Genomic DNA, 18,055 nt, shown 5'->3' on the forward strand with positions numbered 1-18,055 from the left:
CAGCTTGATATTTTTTTCATTTTTGAGTTATCGTGTTCACAGCCGGACGGACGGACGGACGGACAACCGGAAATGGACTAAATAGGTGATTTTGTGAACACCTATACCAAAATTTTGTGCGTAGCATCAATATTTTTAAGCGTTACAAACTTGGGACTAAACTTAGTATACCATGCATATTATATATATGCATGGTATAAAACTTTAACCTTAAATTAACTGTATGTGTATGTGATATCTTATAAAAAAACTCCCGAACCAAAAAAAAGGCGTGTTAAAAGTTTGACCGCTATGTATGTGTGTGTCTCTAGCAATTTAGGATTCAACTTTTAAAATTTCGGCTTGCTTTCTGATTTTTAAACTTTTTATTTCATGTATTTTCCATTTCTTTGTTTTCAATCGAAGTTTTTCTTCAGTATATTGCATTTGAAAGTTGTCTTGTGCTAACTCGTCAAATTTTCATGAAAAAAACAATATACTCAAAAAGTATATATAAGCTCAAAATTTTCTTAAATTCTGGTCTATTTTTGCCGACTAGTGTTTATCAAATGTCGAATTATTCTACATTCAAATGTAAGTATCCACGTTCCGAAAATAATTTTTCAAGAAAAGTAAAAATGGAAAGAATTAAATATTATGAAATATGTTTGTAATAAAGTATGACCGCCCAAACAGTCACAATAACGAGAACAAAATTTTATTACTTTTGTTTAACAAAAAAAATTTAATCCATAAATGAAAATTATCATTATCACAAAAATTCGAATACAAAAGTGGGTGTATTACTTTTAATAAATTTTTTATATTTTCTACTTGCGTTCGATATTGTCACAGATTTTAATATTTAATCTAAATCGCTGTTGAAAGTTAATAAAGGTGCTTGTCAATTTTTGTCACTATGAATTTTAGACATTTCTTTTTTTCAATTTTTACGATTTTAAAGATCTCTTCTTATACTAGATCGATTCATAGCATTTGATTTTTAATGATTGATTCGATTCTCGATAAGACAATTCAAGATCGGTTCAAGAATTGATTCTTTTTGAAGAATCGCCCATCCCTAATACGTATTATCATTCGAATAATTAGCATTGTTGTTAAGTCGTATTGTGAAATCGTCGACTTGTAGCCAGAGTCTGCGTAATGCCACTGTTTTATAAATGCGCTGTAGATAAAATTTGAATTAAGTACCTACTTGACACGCGACAAGTATAACATTTACGTTTCCACAAAAAGCATATTTCGAGAGAAAATCAGGTTTTTTGACCAAGAGATTCAAATGACCAATTCAAACTCTGTTTTTATGTTCAAAAGCGAATTACAGAAATGGATCTAACTTGTACTAAAACCGTAACGTGCTCATAAATATAGAAATTCGTTTTTTTTTTTTTCACAAATATGAAGATTCGTTTTTTTTGTCGTCCCAAAAAAGTTGGTTTATTTGTTTAAAAATTGAAAAATTTCAAATTTATTCGTATTGGGAAAACGGCTTTTTTCTCAAAAGCCACATATTTCTAACATGTTCTACTAAACTAAAGCACAGAAGAAGCCTCGGGGTTTTAGTCGCTCGCTTTAAAGACTGAAAATAACGTCATTTGTCCCCTGATAACATGAGATGCCAAAATGAACACAGCTGCTTTATTTTAATTACCGATGTTAATGTTCGTCACATGACATCAAAAAATGTACCGACTTGATTTACTTTTTCCACCTCATGAAGAACATGGTGAAGAGAAAACCTTGGTCGTTTCTTAGGCGTTTCTCCGGAAATCACATTTCACAATTCTTTTGAAAGTTTGGGGTTATTTACCTCCCTCTCCTCGAGTACACACAACTAAAGTGTGGAGTTTGATTCAAATATCATAATGACCATTTGAAAAAAAAAAAAATGATGAAAATCGGAGTTGTGAGTTCACTTTTCCAGATCATTTGGCCTTATAGACTCGGGTAAACATTATTAAAATCCAATTGGGTGAAATTTTCACTTGAAAATCCCCAAATAAAATATTATTTTTTTAATACCGTATGAAATTCAAAAGTGCTGCGGTTAAAATTTCTGTGCATATTATTTTGTGATGAGTTTTAAAAAATGATTATGTGATACTTACACTTTGGATGATATTACAGAAAATCACCACTTTGTACATGAGCAATTTTTCCACCTTCATGGATACATAGTTTTAATATAGTAACAATAGCATGTCAAGAAGGTACATTTTTTTTATGGCATGTGACGCACTATTTACATTTTAAGAGCTTACATTCTATGGTTTTCTTTATGAAGATATTATTAAGAGTATGTATTATTTTAATTTTTTCTTTCTCTTTCTCAACCAACTATGATAACAATTATGGTACTCTGTAAATGATTTAACCGTTTTTCATTACATAATCCATGTGTGCTTATCTAACAATAGCGCATGTTTTTCACTTATAAGCATAAACATGTGCAATTGATCAGTGTTTTCGTGGGCTAACATAATACTATGTGGTCACTACCGTACCTGACGCAGGTTTCAATTCCGCCTATGCTCCGCACACTAATTTTCATTATCAATACATTACCGGAAAAATTATGCTCCATATACTAAATGTATATGTTCAGAATATAATAGTGTGATTTAGTGGCGAAGATTCTTTAGTATTGAGTACTTTTAGATAGACAATAATACAGAGAAGCAGACGCTGCTGATTCATTTTGTAGATAAATAAGGATAAATAACAAAATACATCCTTTTCACCAATCTAGCTTCGGTAAACAGAACTTGTTCATTCGATGGTACGGTCTGTCATTGGTAATATTATTATCACTATAAGGATCTGTACATCATATCGTGAAACGTGTCGATAATATGATATATATGAATTTATCGTGATGTGCACAAGGAAAAACCGCTCAATGTTTATACTCTTTTCGGTAGTTACTACTTTTTACTGTTTATACTACGTTCCAAGCTTGAATGTAACATTAATTTTGCATAAGTATAAGCCACATTTACTTACGAGAAAACAGTATTGCCAAAGAATTTCTTGCACAATAGAGTCTAAATTTTTGAACTTTAATCTTTCCGTTTCAGGCTAACAGTACAAGTTAGACAAAAGTAAACGGTAATTTAAAGAGGAATGATCTATTCAAAATTATGTCCACTTTTTGATTCAAAATCGAAATAGTTAAGAATGGAATTCTGTACTCGTGCTATCGCGATTCTCATCTTTTCATTTGACCACAGTAGTTACAGTTCTTTGTATAAATTGTAGTAACATTGTCTGCTATCATAACAGCTGTAGCCTTTTTTTTGCACTAAGCTGAGAACAAAGCCAACACTTGTTTATTCTCAACGCCTAAATACCATCGCAGTATGACGGCATCAATCGAATGTTCAATACATTGTATCTATCCATGACGTGATGTCATTTAGATGTTGACAAGAAACAAACATATCCAAAATAATTTCATTAGTAACAAAGCTACTCCGAATGAAATTCTTACACTATCGAGGTATTTCTATTCGGTAATGTTTAAAAGTATTATTGACCGATAACATTTTGTAAAATTAAAGAAGAGTCATGTTGGTTACAAGGTTCGCATAACACTTTTACCTTTAAGACTATTAAAAATCTATAACTAATAAATCATTTTTATTTTATACCAGGTGTTCAACGAAATAAATATATACTTTTATCATGGAAATTATTTGAAAATAAACGGATTAACTATGTATTTTCTATAGTAATTTTTAAATTATAATGCGAAGAAAGTACACGTTGAGTCAATCTGACACAGAGATATCAGTTGGTTTTCCAGCTAACAGATACTCTATCTAGCGGTTTTATTAAGACTCTAGATCTCCGATAAAGAACCTGTTGTGCACAAAAACATCAATACACATCAGTAATTTTTAAAATTTCCTAAAACTTTGAAATTTAGCTGCAAAGTTTTCATATATCTTACAATTTCAAATAGTTAAAATCAAATTTTGACCAAAAAATTAGTGATGTACCGAATATTCGCATTCGCATGCACGAATATTGTAATAAAACATTCGCATTCGCAAATACACAAAATACAACGCTCGTTCTAACACAACTAAAGATGAGCCATTAAAATTTCAATTAATATACCCCCTCTCTCTCTCTCTCTCCATCACTCTATATCTAAATTTCACTCTCTTACTTAGTTTTTTAAATAAGTTGATGAAAAAAAAAAAGAAAATTTGTAAAATAAAATGTTTAGTTAACGTTCTATATCGTTAGAGAATTTTTAGGTTCTGCTAACAGTTTTAGTTTTATTATATTGTTTGTCTAATGACGAAGTTATGGAAAACTAATTTTCACTGTCAAATGAACGTTGTTTTGAGAAAATTATTTTAAAAGGCTGGCAAGTCAAAGAGGTGTCCATTTCTAAGTTTCAGACTTGGGTACAACTGAAATGGGTGTAGCTTTTGTTTATTTCACTTATATGTACGAGCCATGTATATGATTAAAGACTTGAATTGAATGTCAATTTTCTAAAGTATGGAAGAACCAAATTTGTGATTTGGAAAACCGGTAGAGTATTAAAATTATTAGAAGTATATTTTACAAAAAGTCAAAGAATGCAAAAAAAAAGAGAGTTGTGTAATAAGGAATCACTTTTTTACATTACCAAAAACCTTGCTCTCTTTAAAATTGAACACCTGGTATATAGAAGAATGGTATATATAAATGTATTGATTCCCCATATTAACAAAAGTGTTTGCTTCTTCAACATATAGTGAAGACATTATTTATTAGTAATTTATTTATTGTTATATTAAGTTATATATTAATATTGATATTTTAAAAAAAGGTACATACATCACTTTAACAATATTATATGTGCATTTAATAAATAAACTATCAATAATATAAATAAACATAATATTTATTAAATCAACAATAAATTTATTATTAATAAATTAAGTTTTTATATTCAACAACTTTTTAAAATATCATTAAAACTTTTTAGTTAACAATTGGGTTTCATACAGTCAAGTCATCATTGTTCATCCACATCGCTCATTTAATATTGTCGTCGACAATCGATCCAAATACACAATTATTAAATTTAATATTTATAATTTTTTGAAATGGTGAACATAAATTAAAAATTTTATTAAAATGAATTCATAAAAATTTTTTAAAAATTTACATAGTGAATAAGAAAAAAACTTTAATATATTTTATTTATTTTAAAAATATATATTAAAATAAAAATTGGTGTGTTATTTAATTTTATAATTAGTATTCTTTAAGAAAAAAAAAAGGTATGAAAAATTTATTTATAAGAAACCATTTAAGTATTTTAATGTAGTTATTTTCGAAATATTATTAAGTTATAATTTTTTTTCATTTTTGGTTCAAGAAAAGTTAATAAAATAAAATAATTTTTTTCGATTAGTATTAGTGCATAAAATTGTTTTTTATTTTATTTTATTTTTTTGCAACTTTGCTAATAATATTTTTTAACTTACGTAGCTATTTTTTTTTATTCTTGAAAGGGTCAATGTCCAATATTTATTAGATATTAATTAAAATAAATGGTGGTGTGATACGAAAAATAATTTAAGTGTAAAAATCGCGTAAATAATTTTTTGAAATTTAAAATATTATGAAATTATTAAGAAAATAAATATTTTATTAAAAACACGATCCTCAATACAAATATTTTGTACTCTTAATAATATTCCATACTTTTGAACACCTACTTGGATATTATATTCTTTTTTTTTTTTTTTTGAAGAAAATTTCGGAAAAATTATAATTTAAAAAAGGTGGTTTTTTTTGCACCATTTCTTCGAATTTGATATTTTAATTATGAATTGAGTGGTTTATGTTAGGAATATAATAATATAATGTATTCCGTTTTCAAAAACTCTTAATTCTTCGTCGTAGCCTAAACCAGTCATTAAAAATTAGGACACCTTGAAAATTTATTTTTGTTGAAATTTCAAATAGATATAACTCTATGAAAACTAATTGAATCTGTATCAACCACAGCTTATTTGAAAGCTTATACCTACTTTCAAATTTTCGTACAAAAATTTCTTTTATATTCCCTATTCAAAAATTTGTTATCTTTTACTGATTTATACCGAGACTTGAAGGCATGGAAAAATGTATAACTTTCTTTTTTTTTGCAGTTTTGAACCATTTTTTTGCGAAACCGAATAGGTTCCAAAACAAATATTGCTCCCGTGGGCACTTTGAAACTTTTAGAAAAATAAAAATTTGTCGCAACTTTGAATCCCTCGGCACAAAGCAGTAAAAGATGATAAATATTTGAAGATTTTAATTCAAAAACTTGTTAAGTTTTCAAAAGTGGCAACCTAACTTGCGTGTCTACCCTGGCAATTTTCATTCACGTTTATTTCCAGAAATAGCAATTTAACTTATTTTCTATTCGCTAATAGGAAACTGAAAATCATTTTATTTGCGTTAAAAATAATAATAAAAATTTGAACTAAAATTTAAACTATTTAAAATATTTCCTATCAATCATATAATAATATTCCTCAAGGTTAACTGATAGTTGTATTAACATTATCGACATGACTCGAACTGCAGTCCAAACAAAATTTGCGATTAGCTACTAGTTTAATTTATTTAGATTCTGAAACGAATCAACGTAAAGTTTAAGGTTTTTAATCTTTTTAAAGGATTTTCGGTATCCGTAATTTCACAGAACCTGTTATAAATATATGATATAAATAAATAAATATATGTATGTATTGATTTTCATTGATTATTTTAGGGTTGTCATGTTTAATATCTGAAATATCTAACATAAAAATGAAATTTTGGAAAGAAAATGAAACAAATATGTATTTCAAGTATCTCTTTAACCACAAAATGTCAGTAAAACCCTCACGTGGTTTTTTTAAACCTTATTGTTGCTTTTATTGGTTTGAACATTTTTAAACATTTAACATATTTGTGTAAAAAATAATCGGCTTAAAACAAATTTTTGATGAAAAAATACGAAGACAAAATTTATAGGATTTGTTGAGGATTGTCCTGGGATTTTATGGTTAAACTATAAATTTATATAATTTTCTTTTCGAAATTTCAAAAATCAACGATAATCGATACATGAAAATCGAAAAATCCTGCAAAATCTTAACGTGGAGAAAATGATCGTTTAAGAATGTAAATATAAATAAATATCGAATTTACTTGGACTATACTCTTCTTTTTAATAACAAATAAGAAGTCACGATGAATTAATTATAAAATAAAAATTTTTTCACTTATTTATTTTATTTTTTTATAAGAACTCTTGCAGGAGATATTGAACCGGACAAATATACAAGCATTAACAATTATCTCAAATAATGAAAGAAAGTGTACTTGAATTTTGTTACAAGGCTGTTTACTCTCTTCACATTTTATATATAAGAGTAAAACATCTCCAATCGAAAATAAAACAAAAAAACCTGTTTCCAAAATTAATTGGCCTAAATATTTTTCTTATACATATATATTTACTTTAAAGATTTTTTTAACGTATATTTTTTTTAATGATTTCAGAAAGTGAAAATGTCTGGATTAATACATTTGGTCACAGAAAATTATAAATTATTGGACACAAAACAAGGTATTCATTTTTTATGTTTCACATGCTATCATAGTTTATAATTTTAACATTTCTTAAAATTTTACTTATAAAAATCATACTTGACTAGGTCAGATCGTTCAGGTCCTTGTCAATACATCGCTTATTCCTTTAATGCAGAACCAAAACAAGCGCCACCTAACATTATAGAAATCCTATTTCATATAGTGCATAACAACAGCTAGATAAACTTTAAATAAATAATTTCGTATTACTATTTCGATTATAGTTATTGGTTCACTATTTCAATAACATTTTTTTCAAGCTTTTATTTAGTTTCACCTGTCCCGTTGTCTGTTTGTAATCAAATCTGCAAATCAAATTTGATCCACTTCCCGGGTTCAAATTGAGCTGAAATTTTGCATTCACATTTAGTTTAAATGACCATGGACGAAATGGTTATGGCGACCTGATTTTCCCATCGCTTCCACCATATTTGATATATATACATTTTTTTTTAGTCTTTAATTACAAATTTTAGTAATAAATATTTTTTAAGGGACAAGCTTTTATTGTACTAAAAAATAGAAAATAATTTTATCTATGAGTCACTCATACCCGACTATTTGTAAATAGCTTGAGGCGCTTAATATCAATGATGAATCGAAAAATAATTAGGCATGTGGAGTAGATGAGACGTTCCGTTTCATTTTTGATATTTGATATTTAAAATTGAACGCCTGTAGCTTTTACAAACAGTCGGGTATGAGTGACTCATAGATAAAATTATTTTCTATTTTTTAGTACAATAAAAGCTTGTCCCTTAAAAAGTATTTTTTATTAAAATTTTTTTAATCTTTTTTTAAATGTTTATATATTTAATTGTATTTGTCTCGCGTGAAAAATATCCATCATATTATAAATTTGTGACAACTTCAAATTTTAATAAATGGTAATTATTTTTTATAGTATTTAATTGATAAAGATCATACCTCTGGCACTAGTGCTGCACCCAACGTAGTTTGCATTAGCCGAAATTTAATAAAAATTTATATGTGTTTTAAAATGCCGATTCATTTTTTGTGATATTTTCAATAATTCTTTAAGGGTGCAAATAATAAAAATACAATAGTCTTTATTTGCGTTTATTGGTTTGTTACTGACATGATAACTTGTAAAATGTTGAAACGTTTTTAGGATCGTTCACGAAAATACTTACAACGTCGACATCTCTGCATTAGAGTTTCTACAAAATGATTTCATCATTTATGTATAATAAGGCCTATCTATCTATAAATAACTAATATCATTATTTGATAATGATACAATTATTGTCTGAAAACTCAAATAAGTTCACATACCTGTCTTATATCAGAACAAAAGGTTAATAATTTGGGGATTGAAGGGAACACAATCATTTTGGAACAAGCAGAAGCGGATTAAGAAATTTTTCAAAATTTGAAATAATCACATGAATTCTTAATAAAGTGTATTTATACTTTAACGGTAATTTTTTTCTCTTGTTTCAGATGATGAAGTGAATTCATGGCTATTTATGCAATCACCAATTCCAGTATTAACGATATTAGCATGTTATTTATATTTTGTATTAAAATTAGGACCACAGTGGATGTCAAAACGTAAACCATTTGAAATACAATCCATATTAGTCGGATATAATGCATATCAAGTGGTATTTAGTATATGGTTATGTTGCCAAGCATTTCACGTGGAAGCATTCGAGTATTTAGTTAAAAATGGTTGTAATCAAAGATTGAAAAATACTGAATTTGAAACAGCTGTAAGTTAAAAACTTATTTATTTCAGTCTCATAAAATCATATTTATTTGATTTGAATAATATCTTGTTTCAAACTTTTTGAAATCTTAATATGCTCGTTTAAAAATTGTCTAGCAACTGTTTGTACATAACTCAGTGGATGTTGTGTATACTCATTGTTGGATTTCAATTTTAATAGAAGTTTTTTATTTAGCAATTTTAAATTTCTACTCGTACTTCAAAAGTTATATAAGATTTGTCATTTAAAATGATGATTTTTTTTCATTCATGAAGTGGTTGATTAAATAAATCATTTTGGTTGATTAAATAAAGCTTTAAATTAATTAATTTACTAATTTTTTTCAGTTACACAGAGGTGCATGGTGGTATTTTTTTTCAAAATTAGTCGAATTATTGGATACAGTATTTTTCGTTTTACGTAAAAAACAATCACAAGTGACATTTTTACATGTTTATCATCATACAATTACAGCCCTTTTCTCTTGGGGTTATTTAAAATTTTTGCCTGGTGAACAAGGTGTTGTTATTGGCTTCTTAAATTCATTAGTACATGTTGTTATGTACTTTTATTATATGCTTGCTGCTATGGGACCCAAATATCAAAAATATTTATGGTGGAAAAAATACATGACATGGATTCAATTGGTATGTATTTCTTAATTTTTATATCGATTTCAACCGAACTCATATAATATTCGAGAATGTTTAAAAATAATAAAAATAAAATTCGACGGATTAGCGAAGGTAAAAAATGGCGACGACGTTCTCTTGATTGTAACTGAAGTATTGTACTTAATCGACTAATAGCACAGTAAAAGAATTTTCAAATATCGGCTAAATAAGGAACCTGAAATAAGCCGCTCAATTTTTGCTAAAACCTGTGAAATATGTTTCTTAGGTTACCAAAAGTCAAATATAATTCGTAAACCATGATTTAGCTGCTCAAATGTTTCTATTTGTTAATAAATAATAAATTGTTAAATGTTACGATCCACGTAAAAGTTAACTTTCACAATTAATAAATAGGCATTTTGTCTTACATATATGTAAGTGTTTGTCAAGTAATTGAAAAACGATTACACTTACGGAATTCAAGTTGCCTAATTATTAATTTTGAAGTCAACTTTTGCATAGACCGTTTCATTTAATTAACAATTTATTATAATAATATAATATTAATAATAATAACATACAATTTTATTGGAATCGTAACTTAATAATTACTCTATTTAATGATATGGGCTGATATCAATCAAGCCATTCACTTAGGTATTTAGCGTAAAGTAATAAAAAGTTAATATTTGAAACAATGGTAATTAAATTTGAAAGAAAAATTAAGCTAGCAAGATAAATTTTCAGTCTCGGGTGTGGACAGTTAATAATTTACACTTTATTTTCAATATATATTCGACAGATGTTTGAAGATTTTTTAAATTTATGTACATTTATTTTTAAAACCTACAAAATAAAACAATGTAAAGGTTTTATAAAATAATTTGCATTGTTCTTAGAACATAATACAATGGTATTGCAAAATAGTTTAATAATGGTGAATTTGACTAAAAAATGCATTTAAAAATTTCGAATAAATAAAGTTTTTCTAAAATTGAACTGGCTTCAAGAAATTGACTTCAAGTAAAAAAGCTTTTAATATTATGAACTTAATTCCATTGTTAGCAATCGTTTTTTGAAGATAATTTGTTAATAATGAATAAATGTCGATTTTTCGCTATTTCGGGCTAATGGGCCAAAAGCGACCCAGTAAATAACAAATGGTTAAAAGGAGGAAACAAAATATGTTTTAACGAAGCCATAACCAACTACGCGTCCTATTTAAAAAAACACAACTTTCGGTCATAACTCGAAAACCAACCGTTTTTTGTCAAATTTTAATGACGCCACTGGATAATACAGAAAAAGTAACTTTAGGATGTCAAAGCCATATTTTATTTTCAAACGTTATTCACATAAGTTTAAAATCGAAAAATCTAACTTTTGCTTGTATCTCGAAAACAAATAATATCAGCCAGTTTTTGTTGAAGTTGTCTCAAAAATAGGGATTGAGAGAATACTATCCAATTTTTTCTATCTCGTATAGTTATAGTGACCCTATTAAAACATCGAATTTGGCCCACTCTGAACATATACATACAGTTCAATTTATATCATATCCTCCACTATATGGGAGCAATAATTATTCAACGCTAGTTTGTTGCCACTTTTTAAGTCGAAACTGTTATATAAGATTGTAATCCCTGCGCAAACTGTTTTAGAATAATATCCGTAGCAATATCTATGTAATACTGCGGATATAAAGAAGATAAATTTTTATTTATAAAGGATTTTTTTTTCTTATAAAAATCCGGATATTATTCTTCGAAAACCGGAGACCAAAGACACTTCTCGCATAACCGTATATGTAAGAGAGGATGTAAGATAATTGCTGTTTGTATTGCGCTACAACAGTTTACTAAACTAATACAAATAAATACAGTTTGTAAACAATCAATTAATACAATTTTTCTTTATTTGTTTCAGACACAATTTTGCATTATGTTAGCATATTTAGTATCAATAATAGTTATGGATTGTAAAGTACCAAGAGCATTGACCTTCTTTTTTGTTGGAAATGTTGTCATATTTTTATATTTATTCAGTGATTTTTACCGAAAAGCATACAAAAAACCTTCAAATACAGATAAAAAACTTATCGATGCAATTAATAATAATAATAACAATATTGAAAAAGATATTTGTGTAAAACAAAAATTAAATTAAGTTCAAATTAGTTTTAATTTATATTTATAAATAAATAAATAAAAAATTGAAAAAAAATTATATAAAACATTACAGAAATTATTGATCTTCTTTATTATGATATTTCCCAACTGAACATATTATTCCTTCAAAATATTTCTGGACAGTCCTTTGTTTTGGTTAAAAAAAATATTGTAGAAGAACACACTTTAACTTCAGATTTGTCGGCTCATGAAAGATGGATTTGAGGAAAAAGTTCCAGTGGGGAAAAATCTATCTAGGGACCCTGAAATCATAGTTTTACCCCCCCCCCCCCCAACCATTTTTTTCTACTCTCTAGTTTTTATCGAAAATAATAGGTACGTTTGAAAAAAATAATGCGTAGAAAATATTTTAAATCAATTTATTGAGCACTGACCGTACGCTCCATTCGTTTTTATAACAAGTATATTCACATTTTTTGAATCCTCTTAGAGGGGCCAGTGGTCAAACGCTCCTTTCCCCATCTGTTAAATCCGCCACTGATAAAAAATGTACAAAATATATAGAGCTTTAGTAAAACCTTGTTCTACCCGCGTTTCAGTGAACGTCGAAAGTATGTGTGAATTGAACCTAGTATGCAATCCAGAATTACTATTATGCTAAATCGTAACTTTGAAATATGAATCAAACTTCTTGAAATCAGCGTATCAATGTTTTCAATGAGTCTTTTGTCTATCGTACATGTTAAAAAAAATTTTTGCCCGTGGTTACCTAATAAATACCTCGCTTTGTTTTTAAGCGCCAACTCTTTCCATAAATTTAGCACTTGTTCAGAAGAATAAGAAAGGTTATCAATATATGGGAGTTCTATATTTACAGAGAGAATCTGCTTTTAAAAAACTAAAATTAAAAACAGAGTTAGTAAAACATTGCAGAAAGATGACAAGTTCCAACTCTATAAAGGTTGATCAATCTTTTATCCTAAAATTGCATAACATTTTTCAATAATATACGCCAATAATTAATCAAGTACCTTTCAAATATTTGTTCCCGTTGTATATTAAGTAATAATTATTATTATTCGTGCCACTGAGGAGATCAACGTATCGTCTAGCAGTACGAAAGGAACTACTCTCTCCTTGCTGCTAAGCATGCACGAAAAAACATTTTTATTTGATTTAAAGATGGTTTTTAAAATGGTCATTATAATCAACTTTAAGCTTTGCAATAAAATTTAAAGTTTTTTGTGCCTCGCGAAGGAATGCGCCACGTTTACCAGAAGTTTCTTAAAGCAATGTTTTATGCTCAACCAGAGGTTTTAGCTCTTCGTTATAACAAAAAAATTCTTTTCATATATCGTGTATTACAATAATATCGTGTCTAAAAATATATGAAATAATTTTCAAATTTTTTGAGTTCATACAAATTTATTACAGTTGCGTCCTACAAGTTGCATGCATTAAAGATATTTCATACAAAACGAAATATTCATACGATTAGATATTAATTATACTTATTATATTATACTATTTTTTACTTTTCAGACCATCAAATTATTAGGAAATAAAATATTATTTACTTTAGAGTAAAACACTCAATATGAAAAGAGCTTTGAATGAACAATTAACTATAGCCAAATCATTAATATTGTGGGACCATGATCCTGCTTAAACTGATGAACATCTAAAAATACGGAATACCTGTAAAATAATTAACTAAAAAATAAAAAAACCTGACTGCGTTAAATCTGAAAAGAAAGATACAACTCCAGTAGTTTGTATAGCTACTTTAACAGTTGGGGCTCATTTTTGGGAAGATTTGAGCCGGTCAAGATATTAATGGGCGCCGACTGTTTATGTCATGTAATTTATGTTTGATAGGTTTAAATAGTCTAAGAGCCCTTGGATAAAAATAGCTATGCAAGGAAAAAGGCTTTTTTACAATCGATTTCCATGAATTTGTAGTCATAAGCTCTGGTCGGTCAATCGATGAGTAAGAGATGTGTCTCCGGAGTGTCCTGTAAGAACATGTAGGTATAAAACTATTGTTTTATGATTAATATTCATATAGATAATTTAAAAATAGTCAGTCAGATTATCAGGATTCGTAATCGCATGTAGATATTAAAAAAAACATCCATCAAACATTAAAAGATTTGTTTAGTCATATTAGTCAGGATCCGAATTAAGATGGACCTTCACTCATCTGTTTGCCAAATGAAAGTTTTTTATTATGAAATGTATAATATTTACGAAAATCCTTTTAATGGGGTTGTCTAAAAAAATATGGTCAAGACAACTTTTAATAAAAATATCAAAAGTTGAAAAGCTTGTAAACTTTATTTTTTGACTGATATTTTGTGGACACTTATATAGCACCGCAATTGCAATAAAATTATCTTTATTTAGATATGCGAGTCAATGAATTAACAGATGAACGTAATTACTATTCACAACTTGTATAAATGCGATAATAGCGAACGAAAAGAGGCAGACAACATAGCTACTGCATATTCTTTATGGCTTTTACTTTCGAGTAGATCAATATTCGTTAGATATGCAAGTCAGTGAAAAATTTCAAAAAATTTTACTCTTGATATTTTCACTAAAAGTAGCCTTGACCACATTTTTTTAGGCAACCCATTGCAGGGATATTTGTTAACATTTTACATTTCATAAAAAATAACTTTAATTCGGTAAACAGATGAGATGAAGGTCGATCCTAATTAGGATCTTAGACTATATAGGTAGTTTAAAAAATAGTCAGTCAGTCTCATCGTTATCACTCAAGTTTTGAAGAATTATTTAAAATTAAAAAAAAAAATTATAATACCTACATGTGATTTCGCATTCTTATACCCTGACTGACTATTTTTTAATTATCTACATGAGTAAACAAATCATTTAACCTTTGATTCAACCATTGTCAATTTATTGGATGTATTGTTTTGTACCTACATGTAGCTACATGTTAGATGAGACACCGGGATCGAGGCACATGTCCTACTCACCGCTTGACCGGCCAGAGTTTATGACTACACAATACACATTTATGGAAATCGACAGTAAAAAAAACCATCTTTTGTCATTTTATAGTTATTTTTATTCACGTGGTCCTAGACAAGTAAGTAATGCAGCCGAAGGGTATAAAATGATTGAAAAATTTGTCGGAGTTGATGCTGATTAAGGATATATTTTCACTATTTCATTAAATATATGTGTTTTTGGAGAATTAAATTGGTATAAGCAATTATTTGTTATTTATAATATTTGGCGAGTAGTTACTTATTTTACCATTGTCCAATTTTATAAACAACTAGTGAAAACAAACAATTAACTGAGTTAATTGTTGAAATACCATGTATAGACAGTGTTGATTACAGAATCGTTTGTTTTTTCACGTCATGTAAGTAAAGAGAGATAGGCAGACATACATACATGTCACATACACATGACTGATATTCCCATATAATACACAGGTAAACAGTGATGCTTTCGAAAAAAATGTTTCAAACTCAAGTTGTTTATTTTTTTATAAAGAACATTTCTTACATTTAAACTTTTGTTCTATCTCTAACGGTTTACAAGATGGACCCTACGGACCCCAGACCCAATTGACCTATGTGGCTCATTTACGAACTCGCCCTCACTTTTTACGACCTGAGCAAGCTGTAAAACTTGATATCTTTTTTCATTTTTGAGTTATCGTGATGGCAGATGGACAGACAGACAACCGGAAATGGACTAATTAGGTGATTTTATAAATATGTTTACCAAAATTTGGTTCATAGAATCAATATTTTTAAGCGTTAAAAACTTGGGACTAAACTTAGTATACCTTGATATATTTCATATACATGGTATAATAATTAATTGTGGAATGTTATATTAGATAGCAAATATAAATATGATGACACGCGTTTATTTCCCAGGTAAAAGCGTTGTACCGCTTGTCTACAACAGGTAATCTTTACAGTTCACTCTCTAAACAACAGTATCATACCATGTATGTAATTGCAAATGAAACATTGTAAACTCTACAGATAACTCTTCTAGGCATTTACGATTTTTTTTCAGGGTGGCTAAAATTTTTTTTGCACTCAGCTAAGCTATTGATGACTACTTGTAAAAGAGGACAAAATTCTTGAACAAGTTCATGACAATGCATTCTGATGGACGGAGCAGGAGGTGATAAAAACAATGCATTCCGATTGAAGAATTACCTGTTTCTAGATTCTCCTCTCTTGTTTTTCATCATATTTGATTTACAAACGTTTTTATACCATATATATGTGAAATATATCATGGTATACTAAGTTTAGTCCCAAGTTGGTAACGTTTGAAAATATTGATACCACGAACAAAATTTTGGTATAGGTGTTTGTCAAATTCATTTCCGATTGCCCTTTCGTCTGTACGTCGGTCCGTTTGTCTGTCATCACGATAACTCAAAACCAAAAAGAATATCAAGCTGAAATTTGATACCGTGCTCAGGACTTAAAAATTGAAGCTAAGTTCGTCGATGAGCAACATAGTACTTTGTAGATTCAAGGTACATAACGATGTATTTAAACATTATCTCTTCAAATTTAATACTTAAATATGGCATAGTAAAACATCCATCTATAAGCAGCAGTGATTTAGAATATTATTTGAAACACCAAATAAAGTAGCCACCATGTAAATAAATAGTGAAAGCAAAATTTTTTCGATTTACACTGAACAAATTAATTTTTAATTTACTTGAAAATAAATTCACAAAAGCAATCATTGTCTCGGTTACTTTCCATTTTTACAGTAAACTTAGTCCTCTTATACTCGCTGTCTCATAGACAGGTAGAAGAAACTGAGGAATGATTTTAGAAATTGCGACTCTCCAAGGGACAGCACCTTATCTTATTTCAAAATCAATATCCCCTATACAAATGTATAATAAGAAAATTATATACCACAACAAAGTAATAAAAAATTTTTTTTTACTGTTTTACTTTGTAATTTGTATAACAAAGTACCTACTGAAATTTTGCAGTGCAAGAACTATGTAATGGAAAATACCCTCTATAGCTATACCCTCTGTAAAACTGTATTCCAATCACTTTAGTCCCATCATTTAGCTATTTATTTTATTTTATAAGAGTGTTTAATAGTATCTCTTCAATTCGCAAACTAACAAAAAAAAGTCTCTAATTATCTTCCAGCCTCTACTTTTTGTTACTTGTTCTCAACGGAAAATTGAGAGCTATTAATTGTTTTCTAAATATATATTTAAGTTTTGAAAAAGGAAGGAAGTAGCGTTCGTTACATTAAATAGACTTTTTCAATAATAGACGTTCTCGAAAATAACTACTACAATCACGAATATATCGAATAATTTATATTCATTATTGTAAAAGAATATTTGCATTTTTAGCGAATTGTAAAAGGAAATGGAGCTTATAAGAGTTTGCTCTTACATCTGAAAATGCTGAAATCTAAAATATGAAATAAAACCAAAAGACATTGCAATGTCGCAATTTAAGTCCGTTTTGAATAAAATTGGGTATCAAGAAGGGTATTTAAAGGGTCAAGTTCGCTAATGAAAAAAATCGATCAATAAACAAGGAGTGGGGAAAGGGTGCGTAAAGTACAAAAATCAAGAATTTTTTCTAAACGAAATATATTTTTGTACTTTTTAAGCAAAAAAGTATTGTGCAAATTAAAACTCTAGTATTCGATATTAAGAAAAATGTGTTATTTTTTCAATTTCTGAGGGAATTCCCGACGTTATTATTAATTTTGATCTCGCTCCTTGCAACAATCGATATAAAATGGGTTGTTCTTTATTTATACAATTCCTCGGAAACAATTAGATTCTTTGGAAAGATAAACCCGTCCGCCCTTATTACCTTTGTCATTGTGAGTATCTGATAGTCGACTGATAAGAACTGACAATTATGGTAATTTA

At 28.2% G+C, this 18,055-nt stretch overlaps 1 protein-coding gene across 1 annotated transcript; it reads left to right on the plus strand.

Annotated features, from left to right (window-relative positions):
* Positions 1-5,257: 5,257 nt before the first annotated feature.
* LOC123290635 (elongation of very long chain fatty acids protein-like) lies at positions 5,258-13,701 on the plus strand. The gene is made up of 6 exons (XM_044870895.1): positions 5,258-5,285; positions 7,549-7,615; positions 9,103-9,374; positions 9,719-10,018; positions 11,912-12,088; positions 13,657-13,701. The coding sequence occupies exons 2-6, from the start codon at positions 7,558-7,560 to the stop codon at positions 13,699-13,701; spliced, it is 852 nt and encodes a 283-aa protein (XP_044726830.1). The 5' UTR covers positions 5,258-5,285; positions 7,549-7,557.
* Positions 13,702-18,055: the final 4,354 nt, after the last annotated feature.

Source organism: Chrysoperla carnea, chromosome 1 (assembly GCF_905475395.1).
Source record: "Chrysoperla carnea chromosome 1, inChrCarn1.1, whole genome shotgun sequence".
Lineage (NCBI taxonomy): Eukaryota > Metazoa > Arthropoda > Insecta > Neuroptera > Chrysopidae > Chrysoperla > Chrysoperla carnea.